Source organism: Plecotus auritus, assembly GCF_963455305.1.
Source record: "Plecotus auritus genome assembly, chromosome: 11".
NCBI lineage: Eukaryota > Metazoa > Chordata > Mammalia > Chiroptera > Vespertilionidae > Plecotus > Plecotus auritus.
The window spans coordinates 9,130,820-9,150,028 of record NC_137777.1 but is presented as its reverse complement, the minus strand read 5'-3'; the positions used below and the strand labels follow the sequence as shown (position 1 = coordinate 9,150,028).

The window sequence follows — 19,209 nt, the reverse complement described above, 5'->3', positions numbered from 1 at the left end:
GTAGAATTTTTTTAACAGCTGTCATAAGAAATTAAGAAATAATGAAAGAACTGTATATTCTACAATTAGAATGAATTTGAGGTGGACTTTGTTAGTACAGTTTTATGATTCTCTCAACTCTCTTATTTCCCAGTTTGTCAAGACTTAGTTTGGAATATTTTGGACAAGAAAAGTATTTAAAGAAAAGATCCAGAAATGTTTTATGTTAAAATAAATATACTCATACTCTTGGTTACCCAAGAATAATCACTCCAGGAAATTTTAAACCAAGCAGTCTTTTGTTACTAAGCATGCTTCTGGATTTTCTTCTTCTCTTATTACAGTGTATGTAAGCCAAGACAATGAAGACGAATTTTAACACTGGATTAGGTAATACAAATGAGGATGTAAATCTTTTAGAGAAAAGCTATGTTATGTGCCTTCTTTTCACTTCACGAAAGCCTAAATCCAATAACACCTGAGTACAAGTACCAGCACAACAGGGAGGCCAAAAGCACCGGCTGAAGAAACCAGAACATTCAAATTCAGAAAAGTAAAACAGCGGAAATTAAAAGCTATTAGTGCGTCTTGGAGGAAAGAGGTGCTTATCCCCCCATTTTTCATGTTTTTAGAGAGGGCAGGGGATAACCACTTAATCTCTCTGAGTAAAACGCATAGAAAGATGATTCTGCTTTGAGTGTACCCTCCCTCATTTACCCGTCTTCAAAGCAGAAATGCTTTATCCACCGGTGAGGTTGAGAGGAGGCACTGAGCATGTATGGCCCAGCCTTTTCCAGGCTCATTCTCTTTGGTGTAGCCCAGTGGTCGGCAAACTGCGGCTCGCGAGCCACATGCGGCTCTTTGGCCCCTTGAGTGTGGCTCTCCCACAAAATACCACGTGCGGGCGTGCACGTACAGTGCGATTGAAACTTCGTGGCCCATGCGCAGAAGTCGGTTTTCGGCTCTCAAAAGAAATTTCAGTCGTTGTCCTGTTGATATTTGGCTCTGTTGACTAACGAGTTTGCCGACCACTGGTGTAGCCTGTCGTTAGGGGCCAAGCATGTCAAACTCTCAGCTGGCGGGTTTGACATGCTTAGACGGTCTCTCTCCCAACTCCAGACCCTGCCAGGCAGGGGAGGCCTTTAGTTCTGGGGTGAAATTTAATTAATTGAGTTGGGGAAGTAATAGAAAGCCAACTTGGCTGCAGGTCCAAACTGCATTCTCTAGTTCATTTTAGCACTAGGGATAAAGTTGATCATTTAAATCTCTTCCTGCCTGTTAAAGTGTGTCTTCCAGTGGGCAAGACTACCCACCGTAAAGTTTGAGTTCCTGGTTTAATTGAAAAAAAAAAAAAAAAAAAAAGACAAAATCTTTTATTAATTTTTTGATTTTGAGAGAGAGAAACATCGATTTGTTGTTCCACTTATTTATGCATCCATTGGCTTATTTTTGAGGAGAAGACAAAACCTTAACAGAAGCAAGGTGGCCAAAGAGAGTAAGGAGCGGACTCTGCATCTCAGCATACCTCAATATCCTGAATAGGGATGCCCAACTGGTGGTGACAATGTCTACAAAAACTTAGTCTTGCCTTTTTAATACTCAGGATCCGTAAGAACTCACCTTTGACCATCATTAGTAAAAAATAATCAATAATTGGCTATATAAAGAGCAGCGTTTATGTAAAACTGTAATGTAAACTGAATCCCATATAGAGGCACTGATTAGTAAAGAATTCACCTTCACAAACTGGCTGTTGGGATCTTTGACATCAATGTCACTGTAGCCAATGGTAATTAAGGGAGGGTAGATGTTTCCTTTTTTTGTGTTGGGTACAAGGTGGATGCTGTTTAAAAGAAAATACACTTCTTGTTATAAGTACATCTAGGCCCTTAAACATATATTTAACTTATCGTTTCTTTTGAACTTAACATGGACAATTTTGGTAATCTCAGAACCAACCAGTTAGTAAAGACTAGGGAAAATTAAACATAAACTAATGGTAATAACACAAGCTATCTTAAGTGGTTAAATTTTTAATATTAAAGCAAACCCTCTGAACCCTTGGCAGTGTGGCTAAGTTGTCTGGAGCATTGTCCTGCATACTAGAAGGTCACGCATTTGATTCCTGGTCAGGGCACATACCTAGGCTTCAGGTTCTATCCCTGGTCAGGGCATTACGGGAGGCAACTGATTGATGTCTCTCACATCGATGTTTCTCTCCCCCTCCCTTTTTCTCCCTCTCTAAAATTAAGAAAACAAATAAACCCTCTGAGACAAATTAGAAACTCTTCTTGATGTAGGTCCTGTGACATTTACAAATTAAATCACTGAGATGTTGTGAACCATTTTTGAGAAATATTTGCATAAGAAGTGGCACATAAGCCCCAGAGAAAGGCGGATAAATCCTGATTTTCAATGATTTTAACAAAACAACGCTGAATTCAATGCATTAGTAATATACAGTTTGTAAAGTCAAAAAGGAAACTGCCAAGCTCCAGGGACCAGCATGGTTTTACTAAAATCAAGTCAAGCCTGACTAGGTTTGATTTCATTTTTGCTAGGGATACATTAGCAGGTTGAGGGAATACTAAAAACCCAGTATATTTAGATTTCAGCGAGATACCAGACAAAATTTCTGTACTGCCTACCTCATAAGATTGCTATGAAAATCAAAATAGCAGTAAAAAATATATATATATACTGAAGTGCCAGACTAATGTAAGATGATAGACTGATTTTCATCAGCGTATTTAGGTCCGCATCATAAAATACTGGAATGGAAAAGTTGGTTAAGGTCTTAGAGATAGTAATCTCACACTGGAAAAGAGAGAAATGAGGGCTGCATGGTACAGTAATTGGGTCATCATTAAAGTAGCCAAAAAGGGGGAGGTGCTGATAGTGAATCAGGGCCAACCTAAAACAGTAGCCATTAAAGGGGAGAAGATATGCCTACTGCATTCACCTGGCAGGCTCTTTCTAACATACCCTTTCAGCCCACTAATACTCCCTTACCCTCCACCTCTCAACCCACTCTCATTCAGCGGCTCTAGAGGGAGGCCTCACGGGACGTGAATTCTGATAAAGCGCCACAAGCTCCTGTTGTCATCCTCCTCTTGGCTCCTCGCCTCTGTTGGCCTAAACCCGTGGTCGGCAAACTGCGGCTCGCGAGCCACATGCGGCTCTTTGGCCTCTTGAGTGTGGCTCTTCCACAAAATACCACGGCCTGGGCGAGTCAATTTGAAGAAGTGGCGTTAGAAGAAGTTTCAGTTTAAAAAATTTGGCTCTCAAAAGAAATTTCAATCGCTGTACTGTTGATATTTGGCTCTGTGGACTAATGAGTTTGCCGACCACTGGCCTAAACCAATCTACTGCACAGATATCTAAAATAACCTTATGGGGGCTTTTTTCAATTCAGTTGTCCTTATTGTTTTCATTTGATAATTACTGGTATACTTCAAGCCTAATTTAGTGCATTAGACATTCGTTTACCTCAGTGATATTCGTGTAGCAATTCGAATTAATCTTGGCTGACTTCCCAAGTCATTTTCTCGTCCACTTAGTGCATCCACTAAGAAAATGCGCCGAGTTAGAAGCCACTTGCCAGAGTTACTGTCTTTTATTATAAAGAGAGAAAAAAATGGCATTAAAAAAGTACCTTCAAATGGTTCCAGATCTGCCCAGCTGGTGTGGCTCAATGGCTGAGCTTTGACCCAGGAACCAAGAGGCTGCTGGTTTGATTCCTGGTCAGGGCACATGCCCAGACTGTGAGCTCAATCCCCAGTGGGGGGTGTGCAAGAGGCAGCCGATCAATGATTCTCTCTCATCACTGATGTTTCTCTCTCTCTCTCCCTCCCCTCTCTCTGAAATCAATAAAAATGTTTTAAAAAACTGTTCAAGATGGCTCTCAAGGAGAAGCTTACTGAATAAATTTAACACACAAAGTTAATACATTTTGTTTTATATAAAATTGTTGCAAAAAAAAACAACACAACAACAACACACAAAACACACCTATTGTAAGAAATTCCTACTAGATTTTTCTACCTCATTTGAATGTTTTCTGATTGTTTGGACTCTTCATCAGTTTGGAAGAACTGTCCCTGCAAATTACCTGAATAAGCAGAATTTTATAATATGGGAAACAATGAAAGACATGAATATGTACCTAAAGCAGCTTCAGGACACCTTGAAGAAACCTAGTTTTATTAATTTTTCTCAGGACACACTTTTAGCAATAATATAATTTCTTAACAGTAAGCCTAACACATTTTGTAAAAATTTCTAAATATACCAGCAATGTAATTGTTTCACTTTTTAGCATGCTATATAAAATCATAAAGTAAGAGAGAATCTATGAGCTTCCTTATAATACATGGTATATTAATTATCAAGTTGGTTGACCTATTTATTGAGTTCAGCTCAGAGAAAGAATGGTATGTATGGATGTCTTACCTTGGTTCACAAATATTTTATTGTGTTGAAGATTAAGGTTTAACACAGGCAGAGCCCAAATATATTGGTGTTGATTTTCATCAGTATATTCAAGGTATAAATCATAAAATATAGGACTGGGAAAGTCAGTTAAGATCTTAGAGACAGGAATCACACACTGGAAAATAAAATTAAAAATAAAAGCATCCCAACTGAATATTACAAAGCATATTTATTATCTTTAAAAGACTGTTTTTTTTTTATTTTTACAAAATAAAGTATCTTTAAATTACCTTGTTTATGTGCATTTCCTGGTGCCTTCAAAAACATGAAGCTATAAATATGATTTTTTAAAAATAAGGGCCAAAAAAACCAAAAAAAACTAACAGTAAAGAACTGCCTGGCTCTTGTCCTACAACCCAGCTATAGCGGGTATGCCTTCATTCTCAACATTAAAGGTACAGCAGTGAAAAGGGATGAGGCCCTAATTCTTTTTCCTGATGTACAATGCCGTCTATGATTTGGCTCCCTTTAACAAAGCCAGGCTCATTTCTCACTGCTCCCTACCAGTGTATAGTCCATTCACACTAATCAACTTGCTGTTCCTAAATATGCTATGCTACTCTATGTGTCTATCGTTGTAAATGTTGCTTCTGCCTGACAGTCCCTTCCCCACCATGTTCTCCTAGAAAACTCATTCATTCTACGAGCCCAGGTATGAAGCCCTTCTCTACTCCCTCAGGAACTGCCAATGCTGTACCTTGCCCATACATATAGACCAACACTTACCATATTCTTTGCAAATTTTTGTCTATATAGCTGTTTTCTCTACTACTCTGTGTAGTACTTGAGAGGTAGTCAAGTTCAATGGAAAAACCACAGTTGTATAACTTAACAGAACATTAGCTACACAATTTACTTGATGCAAGACCTTCAGTAAATTACCTAACCTCACAGAGCACCATTCCCTTCTCTGTGAAGCACAGATAACCTGTATCTCATGGATCAGATAACAATGATAAAATGCTCAACACACAGCAGCAGGCATTTAACAAGTATTGATTCTTCTGGCCATGGTAGACACATAACATTTATTTTTCTTTTTGGGGGGAAATAATATCTGACATTTCTGATGATAAAAGTGAATTCACATTCGTGATAGAAAATTTGCAAAATATAAAAAAGAAAAGAAAGGCATGTGTAATCCTATCACACAGACATAACCACATTAAAAAAGTTTATTTTCTTCCATTGTTTTCTATGATAGATTTCTCATCATGGCTTTACCAAAACTAGAATCACAGTTTTGTTCTACGGTGTATGTATATGCATTTAATCAGGAAGTATTTTTGTAAACTACTGAGTGTTCAATGGTTCATAATATTCCTTTGTACAATATTATAATTTCAAAACGCGGTATGAAAAGAAGAAAGGTCAGGGAAGGAAGGAGGAGGAAAAGATTAAAAAAAGCATTTTATTTGTTACTGGGAGGGTGAGAGGGGGGAGTGAGTAACATTTTTATTAGTCACTAAAAATAAAGTAACACTTTTATTTTATTCCAAAACTCTCAGAAGTACACTTTGTTTTGAAGACCTATATGCCTAAAAGCGAATCAACAACTGATTATTAAAATCTAACATTATATGATGTATAAAACTCTGTGGAGGACAAGGTACTCACTTCATGCTAATTAAATTAAGATTTTCTGTACCCAGGTAATAAAAAAATGTCTATCAGTGAAGTTCTTCGTTACAATTAAAAACATTTCCAATTTCAAACATTCAAAGATTATTCCAATTATGCTAATGTGAACATGAAACAAAATACAGACTGCTTAATGCAGTTCAAACTTAAACTTACGTCTTGTTGATATGTTGTTCCAAAAGAATAAGCTGCATTTAATCTTGTTTCTGTGTCTGGACAAAGCTACAGCAAAAGAATACAACTGATAAATATCTCTCACAAATATTTTCTTGGATTGTAGTCAAGAATTCTCAATTCCCAACATGGATATATACTTTATACAATACTTATCTAATGTATTAAAGGTATGAAAGTTAAGAAGGAAAAAAGTTAAATGAAAGTCCTAACAAGGTGGTTTTAAGAAATTCCAATTTAAAGCACACAAAGAAAATCAACGGTAGCATGCAACTGATGCTCCATTATTCAAGCAATAAACTAATCTTTTCCTCAGGCAAAAATAAGGCACATAAGTAATTCTTTAGCTAGAATCATGCTGACCTGTAAAATACCACCTTCTAAAGTTTGCCACTTGAGAAAATTTCCTCTTACATCATAGGAAGCAGCAACAAACTTCATTTGTGTATTCTGATTAAAGAAAAGTAAGAATAAAATAAAGTCACATACTCTAAAAGCAATATAATCTTCTATATATATATATATATATATATAAAAGGCTAAGTGACTGGCCATCCGACTATCTGACCAACTGGCCAGCCAGTACATATGACACACACTGGCAATTTAAAAATAAACGTTGACTCGCACATGTGTGATACATATAAAGCTCTTGCACCAGTCTAGGCAGAGGAGGAATATTCCTACCTGAACCCATTTTTGGACATGGTCAGTTATATGTAGCTTTCTCTCGAGTTTGAAGAGCGTGTGGCGTTAAGTTAAAGTTGTAAATACTTCATCACAAGGGAAATTAGTCAAGCACTCTAAAAGTGTTTTTCCTCTTAATGTGGTATACAGGGAGATATTAGAATAAGTTTAATCACTTTATCAGTCATTGTTTTTATCAATGTTGTTTTTATGTCATGTTTTTGTTGTTTTTATATCATGTTTTTGTTATCTCATGTTGTTATTTCTTCTAATTAATTTCCTTTCAATGTGCACAAATTCGTGCACTAGGCCACTAGTATTCTATAAAGAAATTGTTATTGATGACTCATCTTTTTCCAGAGATCAAATATTAAATTCAGTTATCTGAATTTTGAAGCAAAATTAATCCAAGTGTCTCTATGACTGAACACACTTAAAATAAATGGACCAGCCCAAACCGGTTTGGCTCAGTGGATAGAGCGTCGGCCTGCGGACTCAAGGGTCCCAGGTTCGATTCCGGTCAAGGGCATGTACCTTGGTTGCGGGCACATACCCAGTAGGGAGTGTGTAGGAGGCAGCTGATTGATGTTTCTCTCTCATTGATGTTTCTAACTCTTTATCCCTCTCCCTTCCTCTCTGTAAAAAATCAATAAGATATATTTAAAAAAAATAAAAATAAAAATAAATGGACCAGATTTTGTGTTGTTTTTTTGGCATGAAAACTATTGTTTCAGAATTGAGGGGCAGTGCTAGTGACAGATAACCTCCTTTCAAACCTGTTAAATAGGGGGTAGGGATAGGGGAGGGAATGATCTATTACTTCATTCCACAAAGTCAAAAAGCTGGAGGTGAGAACTGGGACACGTGAAGTGCTGGGGAAATGGCATAGAGCCCTGAAATGTGCTTGTAAGTACTTCTTAAATATATAGAGATATAAAGGGACAGAGATTATTTTGCATTTGGTGATGAGAACTACCTTTCCCAACCCCACAAGTAGTACTTGCTGCCATAATCACATAATCCAGACATATATATATATATGTACTCAAATAAGACAGCTAAACTCTATTTTGTTTAGTTACTATGAATAGCTGATACTTAGATTTAGTTTAGTAATTAAAATTTAAAAACAACCTAAAGAAGCAATACTTATGACTAGTACCATTCTTATTACCTTTTCAAATTGAATATAAAAATGTAGTTATGCTTATACCTGGTTTTGCCCTTTAAAACTGAAATTTGAAGGAAGAGGTGTAGTACTGAGGACTTGAGGTGCTAATCCAAGCTGATCTCCATAGAACAGCCATGGCAGATTCTGTCTCCTATAAACAATTATAATTGTTTTAATAATGGGGAAGCAAAATTTATATTAATATTTGTGAAAGTAACTGCACTGAATTTGGTCAAAATGACAGTTCATCTATCAGACTATCCTCACCAAAATGAAACAGAATGAACAGTGCGCAGTCCAGCAGTATTTTCAAAGACAAACTGAAATAGTCGACATGCATCAAAAGTGGCAGAGTTATAAGAATTCATGTTCATCACACACATATTTCCAAGAGCTTGGCAAGATGTTAGATTGGCATATACCTACAAGAGAAAAATGACAAAGAAATGTAACACGGAATTTAATATCATAAGAAAAGTTGATATAATAGATTATGCTTGGTTTTAATTTTACCTATTCTACAAATTATTCTTTTGGGTATTCCTTTATTTTTTGATACCGTTTCTCTGTTTAAGTACAAAAGAATTTTCTATATGGCAGAAGAATAATGTATACTTTAATGCAAATACCTTGCAAACCATTCTGAAGGGATGGACATTTTGATTGTAAAGTTAGGCTGAAATTAAAAACAAGCAATTGAATGAACTAAAAACTTATAGCATGACATTTAAAAGAACTGTTAAGTAGAATAATTATATTTGAAAGAATAATTTGTTTGCATATTAGATCTTATTTATATATATAAGAGGCTAATATGCAAAGTGTCCCCTTGGGAGTTCAACTGGGAGACCGGGAGTTCAATTGCTCACTATAACGTGCACTGACCACCAGGGGGCGGCACAGAATGGAGGCCCAGCCAGCAGCCGGCAGCCAGAGAAGGGAGGCCCTGGCCGGCAGCCAGAAAGCCCCAATTGGCCCTGATTGCCAGCCAGGCCTAGGGACCCTACCTGTGCACGATTTCGTGCACCGGGCCTCTAGTGTGTGTGTGTGTGTGTGTGTGTGTGTGTACGTATGTGTGTGTGTGTGTATATATATATCCATTTAGTTAAGTAATTTGTTTTATAAATAATAAAATAAGACAATTTATTTAGCCCCTCAAACTTCTCAGTTTTCCCCATCAGAAAAAGGAAACTCCATTTTTACAGTTATTCAAGTCAAAACACTAGAGTGATCTTCTTTTCTCCCTTCCCATATCCAATTAATTAGTAAGTCATGCTGGCTCAATCTCCAAAATATAAGCAGAAGTATATCCAAAAGTCTATCTCATTTCCACAGTACCATCCTTGTCCCTTACTCGATTACCCTAATACTCTCCCTAACTGGTCTCCCAGCTTCTGTCCTTGCCCCAACAAAATCTGCTCTCTATGCTATAGTGGTCCTTTTAAAACCTGATGTTCAATCATGTCTTCCTTTGTAGGAAATCCTTATCTCCCTTACAGTAAACCCTAGATCCTCGCCACAGCCACTCCTTTCATCCCTGAACTTGCTTCTCCACTTCCCCTGCTCTCTCTGCTCTTGCTACTCCAGACTCTTTCCTGTTTCTTAAGCATGAACAAGCCAGATAACTCCTGCTTTGGGACCTCGGTACCTGCATGATCTTTGCTTAGAACATTCTTCCCTTTACGTGGTTCACACTCACTTCCTTCAGATCTCCACTCAAATATCACCTTTTCAAAGATGCCTGTCCTGACCACCCTATATAAAATAGCACCTTCTTCCATTCTCAGTGTGCTTTATCCTGATTTGTCTTCATAGCACTTAGCATCACCTGACATTTTTAAATGTCTTTTTCTGAAATACATAAGCTGATTTAAGAACAAGGCTGGGAACACAGTAGGTCATCAATAAACATTTACTAAATGACTGTATGAATCAGTTTCAGCTGAATAAGCTTAGAGACATTCAATCAGAGATATTCATTCAATCTTATATAATAAAATATAAAATTAATAACATTTTCTTTATATATTCTCATTCAATCCACTAGAAAGGGTTTATTCTTCTAATAGTCAAAGAGATATATCTACTTAGAAAACTTTTGTGATCTGAGGGGGAAAAAAAGTACAATTCTTCAAAATTATATACAATTATTTTTAAAAAATTCAAACTTACCCTACAAGCAGCTGCTGATGAATGCAAATACCTTGCAAACCATTCTGAAGGGATGGACATGCCCTGCAAACAAAAAGATAAATTTTAGTTTTAAGTTCAAATAAAAATTCCTTAATACTACAATGTTAGGAAGATGTTAATATGCATATTGTTGAATGCAAAAAGACTAACATGACTTTCTCAGTGTGATTAAAAACATAGATTCTAATGGGAACATAAGAATTAATTCTAGTCCTGGTCGGTGTGGCTCAGCTGGTTAGAGCGTTGTCCTATGCACTGGTCAAGGAATGTGCCTAGGTTGCCAACTCCATCCCCAGCAGGGGGCATGCCAGAGGCAGACGATCGATGTTTCTGAAGGGAGTATTTCTCTCTCTCTCTCTTTAAATATCAATAAAAATATATTTAAAAAAAAATAAGGTTTCACTACCTTCAAAGTGAGAGATTAAAAAGAACTCCGAAGTATCCATTTGGAATTAAACTCCTTTATTTTAGTTAAGCCTTGATTGCTGTTGGTATCACTGGGAGGAAATGACCTCCAGGCCAACTGGCTGTGAGGACCCGCTGTGTCTATAATGGAAGAACTGCTGTGCTGGAGACACCCTTATGGGGCAGGACTTGCTTCAGTGGAGCTTTGGTGCTCACTGAGTCTGCCTCTTGAGTGTGTCACTTAAGGATGTGAGGAGTTGAAATCTGGTATCATCTCACACTGACCACTAGGTACACTGGCTCCTGGATCTCCAAGGAGGTGCAAAGTCAGCCACTGCCTGAGGCCACCCAGCAGGAGCTACAGCGAGATCTGCAGATTTCTCCTCTTTGTTTGGGGTTTGGACGTTTTGGAACTCTCTGACCCAGCTGTAGTTTGTTAGGTTAGGCTGCGAAAGGACAGGCCATTCATATGCAAAAGCCACTGTGCACAGCTTGGGTGGGGTTGTAAATTGGGTGGGGCGGGGTCTCAGGAAATCACCAGGGCGGAGAAAACAGCGATGGCTGCCAGTCAGCCATCTCCAAGTCTCCGAGTCCCTGTGTCCCGCGCCCTCACGAAGTAACAATGATCCCTGCAAGCACCTCTGCGAAAAAGCCACCCTCGCTTTCCGACCCAATAACAGACAGTCCAGTTTCTCCCCGTAGGAGTCTGGGTCCCCGGAGTCTCGCCGGAAACTGGAGTTCAGAGCAGTCGGGAGCTTGTATCTCCCTTCCGATTGAAAAAAACAGTGTACTCAGTTGCCAGCCCGTTTCACGCGCCTCCGTACCTCCGCGCTTCCGCACCTCCTACCCAGTCTCAATGTGCTTTTTTCTTTCCTTCCAGTTGTAGAACTTCTACTCAGCCAGCTTTCCCGTGGTTCTGGATGATAGCTGTTTTGTCTTTTAGTTGTAGTTTTGGTGTGGTTGTGAGAGGCAGCACATACAGGTGTATATCTTTTGCCGCCATCTTGGTTTCTCCTAAACTCCTTTATTTTAATACTGGAGGCCTGATGCACGAAATTCATGCATGGATAGGGTCCCTAGGCCTGGCCGGCAATCAGGGCTGATCTGTGGAATCAGGGCCAATCTGTGGGGTGACCGGGAGGGGGGTGGCGGCGATCGGGGCCTCTGCTGGCACCCGCCTTGGCTGGCCTGACGCGGCCCACTATACTCCATGCTTATAACTAACTCCCAGTCAGTCATCTAACTCCTATTCTCTTGGATTTGTGACCTCTTCAGTTCCAATTTATTCAAACTTCCCATTTTGCATCCCAGATGCTGGCATCACTGGGATCGGTTACAAAAGCTCTAACTCTATGCCACCATGCTGTCATCTATAAATAAAGAATCTGGCTGGATATGAAAAATCCTCATTTCTCCAGTGACTACCATGTACAGGCACTGTGAGGTAGGTGTTACTATTATGCCCAACTTCCAGACAATGAAACTGAAGTTTAGAAATGTTAACTAAATCCAAAGATTTAAAGCAGAAGACTGGTAAATCCAGAGTTGAAATTTAGTCTCTGGTGCTCCTAACTAAATTATACTGCATTCTTTACATGACCTACAATGGACCTTTCAGCCTAAATATTCTGAGATTCACTGAAAAAGGAATGAGCCAAAGTAGAGAAGACAGGAACTGAACTTATAAAGTATAATGCTGAGTTGTTAGTCTGTTTCTTAGACTGATAATTTCTGTTTTAAAGTGATTTACAGCCCTAGCTGGTTTAGCTCAGTGGATAGAGAGTCAGCCTGCAGACTGAAGGGTCCCAGGTTCAATTCCAGTCCAGGACACATGCTCGGGTTGCAGGCTCAATCCCCAGTGGGGGATGTGCAAGAGGCAGCTAATCAATGATTCTCTCTCATCACTGATGTTTCTATCTCTCTCACCCTCTCCCTTCCTCTCTAAAATCAATAAGAGATATTAAAAAAAAAAAAGTGATTTACACATATATGCTCCTTATTTTAATCCCAAATTAATTACTAAAGAAATGCAGAAATATTCTTAACAATGAAACAAAAAATTTAAATATACTCACAAGCTCTCCATAACGTGCAGGTGAAATCATAGGTAGAGGAAAATTCCCTGTGCTGCTGAAACATAAGCCCCCTTTCTAAAAAATGAATGAACAAATGAATAAATAAATGGAACAATTTTTGGAACAATTGAACAGTATAAGCAATTTAATTTTAAAATATAAACTTTATCAATTTGATTAGCCTTACTACAGTGTTAGGTTCTAAACACGCACAGGACCTGCTGGTATTAATGAATGTTGGCTCACATCGGACACACCTGTCAATATAACAAAAATAGTATTTAAAATGTCAATGAATTATACTAAACATTCTGAATTTAATCAAGAACTTGCCTTCTAAACACTAGATTAGATTCATTCAGCTAAGCAATTACTTGTGATAAGAAAACAAATTAAAAATATTACACTGACTTGAATCGTTTTATGCCACTCTTAGTATTACAAGGCCAGTTATAAATAAATAAAATTAACCAGTAATAGGAGTGTATTCTTTTGAAACTATATGGGATGTAAGGAATAAATAATACTGAATAGCAAAGATGGGTAAATCATTCAATTAACAAATGAGCCCAACAAACTCATATAAATGAAACCAAATCCATTTTTTATAAGTACTTATATCAAATATACTTTCCCTATTTTATCTGCCACAAAGCAAAAAAGTAACATGCTGAAAGAAACATGTATCTACTGCTTATCAAACTCACAACCAACAATTTTAAAGTCTATTCATCTTTATTTTAGGAAAATATATTTTTCATTAATGAACAATATAAAGGGACAGAGGCATTAAACTAGTTGGGGACACTGATGGTTTTAGATGGATATTTATTACTTGCAAGATAGAGCAGGTAGGAGGAGGGGCTCGGGGTGGCTTAGAGAGGTATTGGAGGGGAAGATCTGAGGACCCGCCCAGTAGTCTGTATTTGGGTCTACAATGCAGGGCAGCCTGGAAGAAAAGATGATTCAACACTAAGTATCCCCAGAAGAAGCTCCTCAAGTATTTTCTACTTGAACTTGACAAGTGAACTGAAAACTATACTTAAAGGGAAGTAACCTCTAAAACTGAACAAGCTGAAATAGGAATAATGTGTCTGAATTAGAGAGAGGGAGTGGTGTGTATGCATGCGTGTTTGGTGTGTACATATGCATGCACAAAGGGGGAACAGGAAGTGATAGAGAAGAGGGCTACAAGAGTGTAACTAAATTATTATATTTATCATTACATTTATTAATGTGTTTTCTTACGTAACTTAATATATAAAGCACAGTACCTGGTATATAGTAAGTATGATGTAAACAGAAGTTACTATTATATATTGTATTACAGATATATATGCAAATTACATAATAACAAACAAAAGTAGCTAATGGGCACTTACTCTGGAGCACCATGCTAAGAGTTTAACATTTATTTCTAAGCTGTGAAAACAGCCTATGAAGTGGGGGGGATGTACCACTCTAAAGCAAGGAGACTGACCTATTGAGCTATCCAGGGTCTATGGACCCTATTCTGTCTCATTCTCTAGGTCTCAGCTTCTTTAGTTGTTAATGTCGATTTCTATCCTTCCCAGGGTTATTGTGAGGAGCAAATGACATGGGAGAGTACTTTACAAAGGTACAGAGTCTGCATAAATATAACATGATGTTAATGAAGTCAGCACGCAGCACACTGCTTACCTGTTTCCTAAAGCATTTGCTACTGTAAAAGAGTTTTCATTTCCATCGCAGAGCCTACAAGTTGCTTGAGACAACAACGCTCCATTTACATCTCTTTCCACTAAAATAGAAAAACAAAATTCAGATGTGACTCATAGTCAATATCTAAGCTTGTACACACTTACTAAATCTCACTGGCAATTCTAATAATTCTCAAAACATTAACTGCATTAAAGGCATGTTAAGCACCTCAATTATATAGAAAAGTGAAATCCTCCCCATTCACATAAAAAAAATACAAAAACTAATTCTCCAAATCCTCATGATAAATTAATATTTTTTTCTTGAAAATTTTCCTTACCTCTTACCTGTATGTTCCTGCTACACTTGAGAATGGGGAAACAAACATTTTTACAGACTGCTGCTAAGTTTCTGCCACTTGGAGGGCTCGTGATAGTATCTATTAAAATTTTACATTCACATACCCTACACGCTACAATTTCATTTTTAGAGACCTAACCTACTGAAACACATATACATGCATATGAGGGTCTTCATCGAAGCAGTATTTGTTAGAAAACAACCTAACGTGGTCTATCTTTATGAAATACCCATGTGCACTTGAGAAGAATGTATATTCTTCAGCGTTGGGGTGAAATGTTCTACAAATGTCAATTAAGTCCATCTGATCTAGAGTGTCCTTTAGCGTCACTGTTTCCTTGTTAATTTTTTTGTCTGGAACATCGATCCAGTGAAATTAGTGGGTGTTAAAGTCCCCTAGTATGACTGTATTGTTGTCGATCTCTCCCTTAAAGTCCTCTAGAAGTTTTTTTATATATTTAGGTGCTCCTATATTGGGTGCATATATATTTACCAGCGTTCTATCCTCTTGTATCATTGATCACTTTGGTATTATGTAGTGACATTTGTTGTCTCTTGTGATGGCCTTCATTTTGAAGTCTAGTTTGTCAGAGATGAGTATTGCTACCCCAGCTTTTTTTTTTTTCCTTTTCCATTTGCTGGATCCTGACATTAAGAGGAATGCTTATTATTTTTCCTTATTAAGCATCATGTTGGCTTTTGAGTTGAAACTTATATTTTATCATATTATATTAAGGAAGTATCCATCTAATCTTACATTATTAAGAATTATTAAAAATCAGGTAGGGCTTTTTATCTTCTTCCTAATGCCTGCTGCTTTTTCAAACATCATTAAATTTTGAAAAAAGAGTAATAAAGAAATTAAGAAATCACCATGCTATTTCAATTAATGCCCTTATCAAAAACAAACACAAATGAAGATGTGTTACTATTTCATAAGAAATCTACTTCTTACCTAAAATATGGCCACTGGGACAGTAGCATTTTCCTTCTTCAGTTAAACTACCAGGGCAAGAAATGCAGTTCCAGCCATCTTTGGTAACACCTTTCTAAATTAAAAAAAAATTATTTTCTCCTTCTTAACTGCTTCCTCCTTTTGATCATGTAAGTCCAAAAGCCACAATACTGTATAATTTGTAGTTTTTATTCACATACATAATATACATATGGTCCACATAAAAATTTCCTTTGTAGCCAATTTGTGTTTATATTCCAAAATTAAGATATACATTTATAACCATGTATTGGCTACTATTAACTCTGGGAAATAGTTCTTTCCTTCTTCATGATTTTCAGCTCAAAATAGTCCTTGCTTTTATAATTAATACTGTCATTCAGTTTTTCCATTTACAAAGATAAAACAACATTCAACAGAATTTAATAAATAGCCAATTCAGTTTAGCTTTACTTGTCTTAAATTATTCTAATCTCTAATAATCCAAATACATTAGCTGTTAAAAATAAAGTTATGATTCAAAATAGGCTAATATATGATATATAAGTGATACGTAAACAAAGTTGTTAAAATTAAATTATGAGGCTATTTCCTTCCATCTATTAATAGTTTATATCAGTAAAATACGACATCATTCAAAATTGGGCTTATTATATGATTGAGGAAAAATATGAGACAAAAATACAGTAATTACATTACGAACATGAATGTAGCCAAAATTAACAGAGAACAATGGCAATAAAAAAACAATGCCACAAATTATTTTAAATTCGGGTTGAAAAACTGGATATATCAATAAGTGCTCCTATATTTGGCAGCACATTTATATGAGACTACTTAAAAATTATGACTTCTTAGTAATGTCATTGAAAAACAAATCTCCTTTGGCATCATTTCCTAATAGTGGCTATTTATCATAAGGCCAATATTTCCAAAAGTAAAAAGTAAGTATTGAAATGATCATCAAATCTATAAGCACTAGCCATAAAATAGAACAACTGGTAACTGTATATTATATTCCCAAATTCAAGGTTTTTTTAACACAGATAATGAGAAGATATATTAGAAAAGTCAGAACTGGCACACAGAGACTCTTAATTATCCTAAATGATTGAAAAGATATTTCTGTTAAGAATCATCATATAGCCCTGACCGGTTTGGCTCAGTGGATAGAGCATCAGCCTGCGTACTGAAGGGTTCCAGGTTCGATTCCGGTCAAGGGCATGTACCTTGGTTGCAGGCACATCCCCAGTAGGAGGTGTGCAGGAAGCAGCTGATCGATGTTTCTCTCTCATCGATGTTTCTAACTCTCTAACCCTCTCCCTTCCTCTCTGTAAACAATCAATAAAATATATTTAAAAAAAAAATCATCATATAGTAACTGTTAGCTTCCTAATTTTCCAAAAATCCTACATAATAAAAGCGTAGTATGCAAATTGTCCCCTTGACCTTGAGTTCTTCAGAGAGTTCGACCAGGGGGCGGGGCCGGCCTGCAGCAGGCGGCCAGGGGAAGGGAGGGGGAAGGGAGGGAGGCAGCAGCCAGCCGCTAGGGACCCTACCAGTGCACGAATTTCATGCACTGGGCCTCTAATAATGATATAATGAAATGACTAAGAGAATAGCAACAGATATTATTTAACCTATTTAACGATGCAAATTGGCATTTCATGAACTTACCAATGTAATATCATTGCAAGCATAAATTATTATATAAAACGTTGAAATATAGGTCTAAGACATGGAACTCAATTTGTACCAAAGGATACACATATTCCAATTTGCTGTATATATGTATCATTCATTTATTTTTCTTTATAACTGAATTACTCTGAGGAAAAGTAAAAACACACCATCTTTGTGGGAGTTTTTTATTTCAAATTTTATAAAGCAAAGCAATAGATTCCCACTTACTCCAAGTTTGCTATAAAATTTTACCAATCTCTCAAAATTTACTCTAGTAAAACAAGAAAAAAGTTAGCTTTACAATGTTAAAGGTTGTGGGGAAATAGTAGTGTACAGTATTAAATGGCAGTTTAAAAAATGCATTTAATTTACTATTTTCACAGTAAAATTATTTAAATACTCCATACCTTGTCTTCTGGGCACTTTTTACAAATAATATCTGCTCCTCCATTATTAGAGATCATCTGAAATCCTGGTAGACACACACAGGAAGTTCCTAAAAACAAGAGAGCCAATTTTGACCTTGGTAAATAAAAACATAACTCCAAGACAGGGAAACTTTTAGTAAGTCTTAAGATCTAGAAAAGTAGTATAGTAGTTTAGAGCAGTACTGCCTAGGTTCAAATCCAGAAACATACTCCTTGGGTTCTAACCTTGAGCAAGTACTGAACTTTTTGTGTTCTGGCTTCCACTTTGGTAAAGTGGAAAAAAGCAATCCTTTCCTCATAGGGGTTAGTAGGAATATTAAATTAGTTATCATATGTAAAGGTCTTAGAATGTGTGGGACATACAGTAGGTATTGTTGTCGCTACCCTTTTTAGTGCAAGCATAATAAGTTATTGAACTATTAAACTATTAACTGGTATGGAAATTTCACATTTCTATTTTACCCAAACATACACACATATTCAATAAATTTACATTCACTTTGACAAAACAAAACCTTATTAGAAAAGTTACATTCATCCCAGTAAATTACCATATTCTTCTGTTTGCACAGATAGTAAACATCATGAGATAATCACTATGCGATTTGCTGGGAAGTAAGGACTTCCTTCTCTAAGGAAGCCTGAAGTGGAAAGAGCACCTATAGGAATCTTTGTGCTAGAATGCATATATCCGCGTTCATACTTACGAAACTGACACCAGACACTATAGAGGCTGTGAAATTCTTTCTCATTGATATCTCCTCACCGGAGGGGCCTGACCTGTCCTATATGACGACTTAAATGGGGATATGTCAACTTGGAAGATGGCAGAAATTTAATACCCTGGGTGACCAAATCGAGACTGAAAACATCTTAAGACTTTTCAATCTTGATTTGGTCACCCAAAGTAGATCCAGATACATGGAAGCATGGAAGAGACTGAGAAATTTCAGAGGGAAGGTGGGTGGGGAGAGATTAACCGGGGAACTTATGATGTATATATCCATAGCCCGTGGACACATAGTGTGGTGAAGGCCAGGGAGGGGCTGGTGTGGGGTGGAGAGGGTGATAAAATGGGGAGATATCTATAATGCTTTCAACCATAAAGATAAATTAAAAAACAAACAACAACAACAAAAAAACATCTTAGACTTTAGAACATAGGAAAAGTCTTGTTCTAAGCAGTTTCCGTGAAGAGAACCAGGACCAAATGATGAATGTTTCAAGCAAAAAAAATAAATAGATAAAAATTAGGCTTAATTGAAAGAGACTTTAAGGTCAATT

At 37.0% G+C, this 19,209-nt stretch overlaps 1 protein-coding gene across 2 annotated transcripts in view; it reads right to left on the bottom strand.

Annotated features, from left to right (window-relative positions):
- TMEM67 (transmembrane protein 67) overlaps positions 1–19,209 on the bottom strand; it is a 37,062-nt gene that overhangs the window by 16,996 nt on the left and 857 nt on the right. For both annotated transcript variants that reach the window (XM_080646228.1, XM_080646229.1), the window contains exons 2-14: positions 17,905–17,993; positions 15,815–15,908; positions 14,500–14,599; positions 13,007–13,076; positions 12,820–12,894; positions 10,319–10,381; positions 8,414–8,568; positions 8,189–8,297; positions 6,652–6,738; positions 6,271–6,336; positions 4,432–4,588; positions 3,469–3,592; positions 1,717–1,822 (exon numbers count right to left, since the gene is read on the bottom strand). In XM_080646228.1, the coding sequence (XP_080502354.1) occupies positions 1,717–1,822; positions 3,469–3,592; positions 4,432–4,588; positions 6,271–6,336; positions 6,652–6,738; positions 8,189–8,297; positions 8,414–8,568; positions 10,319–10,381; positions 12,820–12,894; positions 13,007–13,076; positions 14,500–14,599; positions 15,815–15,908; positions 17,905–17,993 (1,295 nt within the window). The remainder of the gene's footprint in view (positions 1–1,716; positions 1,823–3,468; positions 3,593–4,431; positions 4,589–6,270; positions 6,337–6,651; positions 6,739–8,188; positions 8,298–8,413; positions 8,569–10,318; positions 10,382–12,819; positions 12,895–13,006; positions 13,077–14,499; positions 14,600–15,814; positions 15,909–17,904; positions 17,994–19,209) is intronic.